Source organism: Solanum pennellii, chromosome 1 (genome assembly GCF_001406875.1).
Source record: "Solanum pennellii chromosome 1, SPENNV200".
Taxonomy (NCBI): Eukaryota; Viridiplantae; Streptophyta; class Magnoliopsida; order Solanales; family Solanaceae; genus Solanum; species Solanum pennellii.
Window position 1 is genome coordinate 1,793,002 of NC_028637.1, and position 8,772 is coordinate 1,801,773.

Consider the following 8,772-nt stretch of genomic DNA (forward strand, 5'->3'; position numbering starts at 1 on the left):
GGGGGGGATCCACATGAACCTCAATCACAAAAATAACAAATAATAGAAAAACAAAGTATCGTCAACAACATCGCTACGTTTTAGGAGGATAAAGTGTAAGTAAACCTTACCAAAATATCTCATATCTGTTTCCAAAAGACCCTCGACTCAAAATATCTCATATCTGTTTCCGAAAGACCCTCGACTTAAGTGCAGAATCATCGAGAAATAAAAATGGATACCTTTCATGTTCTTAAACCACAAAATGGATGGATTACAAGCTTGTATTTGGTCCCAAAAGGATTGAAACACATTAAATTCATATCCTATTGTAAACAGTCAAAATTGTTTTATTTTTTCCCCATTATGACAGTTTCTATTTCTGTGTAAATGTAAATGTAAATGTAAATACAAGAACATCATAATTTACAAATTACAAAATACGTCGATTTACCAATTCTCAAAAGTTTTCAATCTTGTTGCAGCACTGTTATGTAGAATGGATGACCTTGACATGTTCCAGATGAAGCTCTCGATTCATCGCGTTGATCGCTCGGGGATGAAAGACTCCAGTGCAATGAGTAGTTTGATAGATCAAATGTGCCAGGTGAAAATACACAAATTTCCATAGGAGTTTCCCTAGAAGATAACGGATCGAGTGTAAAATGAGTAGAACTTGAAGCTGACCAGATGAAAGACGGAACTGGATCAGACGACATTGGCTTCACTACTCGAGTTCCTGGGGTATCAGGTGTGATTTTGATGTCGTTTGACAGTGACAAATCGTGCCAGCCTACTTCATTTCCAGAAGCTGCAGATGTAGTTCCTGATGAGCTGATGTTGACTGCAGAATCAGAGGGGTTACAGCGAATGGACACAACATCATCGGAGGAATTGTGGACTATCATCTTTAGTGTAATCGCATAGAAAGGTTCCTTAAAATCACGTTTTACAGTTCGGGGGCCATCTATTATCCACCGTATCGGACTACTTGTTCTGACACTGTAAAATGAAACAAACAAGATTGTATACATTAAAAGCGAAACACCTGTATGTATACATACGTTAATAATTCTCATGACAGAATCCTTGCCTGCGGTGACATATGTGATGGGAGAAAATATTTGCGCGATCATTCTCCTCACACTGTGATCTGGATACCAATATAAAGTCAACCGTGTCCTCGTGCTCCTGATCAATTCAAATAAAAAGAAACTTCTGAGTATAGCAGTACGGCATAAGGAATTGTACACATTTTTGTTTGAGACAGTAACGATCCTCTCTACCTCCATGAGGTAGGGGTAACGTCTGCGTACAATTTACCCTTCCCAAACCCCGCATATGAGATTACACTAGGTATGCTGTATATTTATTTCGTGAAACCGCTCTGAATCACTGAGCAATCAAATATATCTATCATTACAACTATACGTTATTACTCCCACTATTGTTTATAGTTCAACTATAACTACAAGCACAAGAACCTCATAAGTCATGTTCATAAACAGTATTGATCACATTATAATGAGAAATATAGCAGAGTAATAAATGAACCTGATCCGATATTCTCTGATGTACTCGTTCATAATGGTGAAACTCAGACAAGGGAGAGCTGTATAGATCAAAAACCATTTCACTTCCGCAGAGCAAGTTGACATCTGCCTTCACCGAAGGGCAAAGAGAAGAAGCACTGTCTTGATCAGTTACCGACCTGCAATTCTGATTCAAAAAGGAATTTCAATACATAAAACCAAAGCAACTATTTGATAGGTTAATTAAAAAAATATATCCTTAAATTGTAATATCAGAGCGGGAATATATCTCAAAAGCTGAAGTTGAACTGCGTCAAATTAGTAAACAGAACAAGTAAACACTCCATTTTCTAACCTTGAGCTTGAGAAACCATGAAATTGCTTGACCAGCAAGTAGAAAATCTGAAGGGAGGACCTTAGTTGGTTCGAGCAATGATATCTCCCATTCATCCCCAACAGATGACAATTGGTGAACCTGAAAGCCTTTTGAGCTAGACCTATTGACAACATCCATTTGGACAAGGAACTCCTGCAGTCTAGATGGACGAGGGCTGATTTGGAAAGACACGTCCAAAGATGGTAGCACCTATATAAAGTGAATATTGCAGGTACTTGTAAGAGACTTTTTTTTTTTTTGGAAAAGCAACTGGCTCACTTTTGATCAATACACACACCAGCTCGAGGATAAAGTAACTGTAAAACTAATAGCACTTGCTCAGATTCATGATATTGTCCTCAACTGGAGGAGACATTACAACAAATCTACACATTTCTAGAAATCAGTAGGAACAAACCTCTATATTGAAGTGCACACGTAAGATACGATATGTCATCACACTTGATATGTCTCCCATCTCATAGTATACTGATAAATATAAAGATATTTTCCCGGGAGCAGCAGCCCTAAGCCAGAGAGGCCATGAGATTGGAGTTCCATCTGCAATTGATGTGTCCTAGAAAAAGAAACACAGAAAAGATAAATGGGTCAGATCCTGGCTTAAAATGTAGATTTCTAACATCTTTAGCCCACACTGACCTCGGGAAATGAAAAAATGTCATCTGATACTTTATCAGTCTTTGACCTCAAAGACCTTTGTTTTGAACTTTTTCTTTCCAAGCAAGCAGGAAATTGAACTTCCAGATCTTCCTTGTGTCCAATTTGGAGAAACCTAGGCGGACTGACCTTCATCTTCAACTTCTGCCAGGACATTGCAGCTATCATCATTAGAACTCGAAATTTTTCTAACAAACAATGCTCCAAATTGATATCATTAAAACAACCATATATGCTAGTTCATCTTCATGCAACGCATGTATCCATTTCGAACACACAGTTGACTCTCAGCTCATATGTATCAATGTAATCTCAATTTATATGTATCTAAATACCTCGATGTAGATGATTATGAGTAAAATTGGTGAATCATACACTGTAAGATATTTGCTTGTATAGTGCAGATTCTTATTAAAACAAAAGAGGTGCATAACCTAGAAATATTAGGTTGTGACAATAGCAATTGAAGCAATGCAGCTTGGTGAGTAACTCCAAGACTAGGCTCAAAAAAACATATAAACTCTTCAATTTATCTCTTTGGTGAATATATGTTGTGGGTTAGTCAGTTCAGTAGGTACCAGCTAAGTACAAAATTATACCAAAAAGAGAAGGTGATGGCATTGAAGGAAATGTTTTTCCCAAGATTCTCTTCAGTTTCCAATTCTTTAGTTGTAAACACAGACATTCTCTTGAAACAAGAGAACTTCAGTCTTACATTGCCAAACTTTGTTCTCAGCCTTGATTATAGTTTCGTTCATCCTGTAGTTGGGAATTACTGCTCCACTTAGAATATCCTCCTGACTAATGACTTCTCTTGCCCACGAAGTAGGGCCGGTCTGAAAACTGCCTTTCGAACAAAGCCTATTTTCAATCAATGCAACAGCAGCAATTGCGCCTATAATATTAGCTGAGATAAGATATTCCCAGTTGAAGTACATTCTACAGCTTTACTAGGTGATATTTGAAGATTCTTAGGGGAAAATAAGAACTAGGCATGTTAGTCATTCTGATGTTCAAACACGAGGAAATGTTTTACATGCTGTAAAAGAACCATGCTTTTTCTAGTAAGTACAAAAGAAGAAACATACTTTTATTGGAATTTTAGATGGATTTTTCAACTCCAGAGCGATACACCGCAAATCACCAACATAAACTGTTTCCGGGAGGTGATGAATGAAGCCCTCAAGCTTTGGTAAACTCTGCATATAGTCAGTCAAGTCATACAGATAAGTAACTGTGACCATCCAAGTACAAAATGCTAAAACATCTTAAACTGTCTACATCACAAGTAATAAATATGTGGGCATGGAAGGAAGAAATCACCTTTATGACTAAGAACTTCAGGTTATCGAATGTAGATCGTTTAGATTTCCTGTTTCCTTTCATAACTTTCTTTCTGACTAAGTCGGAATCAAAAGTACAAAATCCTCCCAATGAACCTGACAGCTTCCACCTTATACCAACTATCTTGAGAGTACCTTCTGCTCTTGGAGTAACTGTTAGCTGTACCTGAAAGTTGAAATAGTAATATGATAATTAAGACAACAGAGGTAAACTACATCCATGGAACATCAGAATCACAAGATACAGAGAGCAAGAAATGCACGTAAGATGCTGGGACAACACTACTGGTATTGCACCCAAAGTGTGGCCTAGTGGTCAATGAAGTAGACTTGGATTCAAATCTCAGCAAAAACAACAAACACAAGATGAATTTTTCTTATTTACATATATCTTGGTGGCAATTACTACTTCATTGACCTCTCTACCTCCCCAGGTAAGGGGCAAGGTCTGCGTACACTCTAACTTCCCTAGACCCCACTTGTGGGATTACACTACACTGGGTATGTTGTTGTTATATATCTTGGTGGCGAAAGTCACCCAATACTTGTGCTAGTGGGATGTAATAATAATCAGGTGAATCGAGTCGCATAAGTTAAAGTGTGAACCCGAAACCAAGTTAGGTATGCTGGGAGGTGTGTATAAAGATCTTGGGTTACTCCACTAATTGCCTTAAGGTTTTGAAATGATTACTCGGATTCTCGCGCGCATGTCATGGACCAAGGGGCTAGTTTTTCAATCGTAAGTGTATTCTGATTATACCAATATCTACAGAAGAAAAAACTAAAGTCCCCAGTTCTTACAGCATCACAAAACAGACATATAAAACTACCGGACACAGACAGAGAGTGTTAAGAAAGAGGCAATCACTATACAACAAATTACCGATTACTTAGTACTTAAAAGAGAAATAGGTAAACAGAACTGGTAGTTTAATGCTAGAATGAAAAGGAAGTGATCAGTTTTTATCATATGCCTCGTCTGTTTGACCAGCAAACAACAGAGAGCAAGGGCAAGGAGCAAGTCTAGCTTATGATTTAAGAAAATAAATTGTTATGGATAAGTTTTGATGGTAGAAATCACAAGTCTTTAAAGTGAAGATGCACTGATGCAGCACTAGAGGATGATGTCTTCCATCTCATTTGCTTGAATTTGGCTGAGGCCTCAAATTTATTAGCTCCAGCCTTTCATAAATAATTTTTTTTGCTAGACGGGGGATTCTTATAGCATAATTCGCTAAAAATTGTCATACACTAGAAACAAAAGATTATGCCATCTTCTCCTATAACAGCGTCAGCACACCTCTCAAGTAGAACAGGGAGAACAAGAAAAGTCAAAAGCGTAAACGAAATCTACAAGCAGCCAGATAGACATGTTCAATTACTTGTCAAAAAACTCACCAAAACTGTTTCACCTTCTCCTAAGGCAACATCAGCCTCCGATAATGTAAATGAAGATGTATCAGAAGCACAATTCCTGAAGTTTAATAACATGTGCAGCATCATAAGCATGTGGAAAGGGGACTTAATTATTATCTGAAAAACATAACTGAGCTCGAAAGTCAAACTCTGGATGTTTCAATACACTTACCCACTAGTGGCTGATTTGTTTGATGTCTCACCATTTTGCTCACCAATTGAATTATTTGCATCTACATAATTCACAACAGAATTTATTATGATTCTGATATTGCAATAGTTGTGTTAAGGGAGAATATTTGTGAGAAAACAAAATGAAAAGCTTATTAATTTCATTATCAAGTGAAAAGGAATTCAATAAGTACTCTGTTCATCCCAAAACTCTTAAATATCTGCTTTTTGAGGAACAATTTGACCATTTTTTGCAAATATTTGCACACAATATCCAGATATCTGAGAGCTAAATGAAAACTATTTCTTCTTAAAATGAAGTTGTTAAAAGTGCAAAGCAAAGGGTGAGAACTTTGGGCCAGACAGGGAGTCGAAAGAGACTGCATTTTTGTTTTTTTTGAGAAGTAGAAAGAAGATGACATTAAATGGGCTATTGTACTTACTCGGTTCAGATACTGCTGGAGAATGTTCGCAATTTAGGGTAACACCAGATATTGAAATAGGTATTTGAAGTGGATTTTTGAATTCAATGGTTATCCCAATAGCCTCTGCAAAAAATGAAAATAACTCGGATATTTTAGGAAATTAACAAGGTAATGTAGAAAAATAATAATCACTATACTAATGGAAGATTTTGAATAGAAGATAAGCACTACAACGAACACACAGCTCTCTCGGAAAATTATTTCTCTAATCTTTTCAAATCAGTGATTTCTTGAGCCTAAACTTGTTTAAAAAAGAAAGAGAGAGAGTACACTTTTAGCCTAATGTCTAGCTTATCTACTACAAAGAGTGTTCATTTTCATTGTGCTCAAGTATAACACTAATGTATAAAAGGTTAGAATTCTTTATTACTACACTCCTGTAAAAGACCTAGCTTTCTAATGAGAGAAAGTTTAGGCAATCCTTTTTGTTGATGGTGAGTGTATGAAAACCATCTTGTACAAATTCATGGTAAGCGTATCAAAACAAATAAGTTGGTTGTGAACGTGCTAAGACCATATGTTAGTTTTGTGGGATAAGAGGATTTGAAGTGGGTAAGCCCTGGGAATGCAGCAACTGCTATATGTAGAAGTTACATTATTTTTTTGTGGAGCAGAAAACTCCCAAGTACTCTACACTGCTGTTTCTAGTAATCCTTTATCATGTGTACTTGTCTAGCGTTCCTTGGATGTATTACAGCATTTCTTTTAATGACACAACAAACTCAATCATGGTTTAACAAAAGCTCATCAGCGAAAGACAGGAGTATAAATTTATCAACAGTGAAATAGGATCAGTCACTTACCCCCAGCAACACAAATATTTGATTCTCTTAACTTTTTTGGCAACATTTTAGATTGCAATTCCAGCCAATTACTCTTACTTGACAATGTTGGAATCATGTCTTCCTCTAATGACCGCCACAGACTTTCTTTGACATGAACCTGATGTTCCAAAAAGAAAAAAGGAAGAAAAACAACAAAGAGTATATCAGAAATTTTAAATATACAAGAAATACTAAATATAAACAAAGCATAAAAGTCCAATGAATTCAATTGCTCTATTTTGGCACAGCAGTAGCAGAATGCTTCGGTTGACAGAAAGGATGAAAAAAGAGGATGGAACAACAAATGTTTAAACACTACATTTTATTTTAAATGATATGATATGTCCATTGACTTCAGTTAACCTTATATAAACACCAATAACAGACAACAGCCTGCGTGGAGTGGAAAATATAAGAACAAGGAACTAGGAAAGAACAGGGAAAAGAAGACCAGTGAAGTATGAATCTAAATCATGGGTTTGAATTTATGGTGTTGAGAACGAATTTAGTTGATTTTCAAAGAGACTAAGTAGTTACAGTCTATTAACTTTAATGAGATCCTTCTTTGTTAGCCCAGTCTTGCCAGCAAAATGTTTTTGAGTGTATTTTCTCACAGTTACCTTACCTCATCTCACTTCAACCTAATGCACCTGCTGGACTGTCGATCCTTCCTCCCTATTGATTAGATGGATTATATCATCCAAGAGCTTCAGTAATGTGTGGAAGAGGGTAAGATTTCTATGTGGAAGAATGCAAGAAAATGAGGATGAACACAGTGGATCAATGGCTGAAAACTAAGAGAAAACACATAATCCAGAGGAAACAAAAGGCAACAGTAACGAAAGAGACTCTTGAATAGGAAGACTACACAGGTATTATTAAGTAGCACCTAGAATCTGCATCATGCACTACCTATCAGAAACAGATAATTTAAACCGGATGACAGGCAAGCAACATGTCAGAATGCCTTGAACATTTAATAGATTCCAAAAAAACAAACAAGAATGGAAAGAGAAGAAGACGACAAACAAATAGAAAAAAGTAAAAGATTTAGGAAATACTAATTAGCTTACAGCTGCTTGGGATGCATAGGTACGATGATCCTCGTATACCACTTTGACTGAAGGGATGTTGATTACTGGTAATTGAAGCTTTGGAACCTCATATGTTTTGCCTGTTTGCTTCATAATATTACAAATAAAAGAGTAAACAAGGACAATATATATTTCAGATCAAGAACAATAATGATTAAAAATATGCAACATGACTAAATGAGAGAAAAAACAAAGCAGTGCGTTAAGAGCTCTTGCAAAGCAACACATGCTTCTTCAATGCACTTGTCATTGATCCATAAAAATTAAAACCAAAACAGTAACGGCTGTTACAAACCAAGATTAAGTGAAATCAAAATCAAGATTATTCCATGGATCAAATTAAGAGATCTACTCTACATGCCAAGTTTTTTCTTTTTCAGTTAGGATATTTATATGAATAATCAAAACCATAGGTCCAGGAAATTGTTTCTGGCAATGCTGAAGCTAATATATATCAGCACACCAAATTATATTCAGCAATTTTTGGCAATTACCATAAAGACAACAGTGGGCTAAATTGAACTGCTCAGTTTAAATTTAGAAGCATCACAACCTGCGAACAGGGCATTCTTTCTGTCTTCTGATCTATTGAATACTAAAAGTCACTAACACCTCACTTCTATTGGATGCTAATATAAATTTCATAAATCTATTTGCAGTTTCTGATTATTCAAAAGATTGGGGTTGGTATTAAATCTCATCAAGGAATATTAGCAACCGGTAGATCCAGAATTCCATGATATATAACTGGCAATTTAATGATCTTTGCCATGATATATAACCAGCTTGACTGTACAGAATAATATCTATCAAGAAATGAACGGACCACATAATTTTGAAGTTGATGACCTTTCCAGGAACCAACCAAGGGGCG

General features: G+C 36.2%; 1 protein-coding gene across 1 annotated transcript in view; it reads right to left on the minus strand.

The window, feature by feature from the left end:
• Window positions 1-200: 200 nt before the first annotated feature.
• Window positions 201-8,772, minus strand: part of LOC107007846 (trafficking protein particle complex subunit 8) — a 19,548-nt gene continuing 10,976 nt past the window's right edge. Inside the window, exons 16-28 of the mRNA XM_015206655.2 lie at window positions 7,878-7,985; window positions 6,784-6,922; window positions 5,939-6,043; window positions 5,497-5,557; window positions 5,307-5,382; window positions 3,889-4,074; window positions 3,654-3,764; window positions 2,548-2,709; window positions 2,306-2,464; window positions 1,867-2,097; window positions 1,534-1,698; window positions 1,073-1,170; window positions 201-981 (exon numbers count right to left, since the gene is read on the minus strand). Of these exons, the coding sequence (XP_015062141.1) occupies window positions 450-981; window positions 1,073-1,170; window positions 1,534-1,698; window positions 1,867-2,097; window positions 2,306-2,464; window positions 2,548-2,709; window positions 3,654-3,764; window positions 3,889-4,074; window positions 5,307-5,382; window positions 5,497-5,557; window positions 5,939-6,043; window positions 6,784-6,922; window positions 7,878-7,985 (2,133 nt within the window). The 3' untranslated portion in view covers window positions 201-449. The remainder of the gene's footprint in view (window positions 982-1,072; window positions 1,171-1,533; window positions 1,699-1,866; window positions 2,098-2,305; window positions 2,465-2,547; window positions 2,710-3,653; window positions 3,765-3,888; window positions 4,075-5,306; window positions 5,383-5,496; window positions 5,558-5,938; window positions 6,044-6,783; window positions 6,923-7,877; window positions 7,986-8,772) is intronic.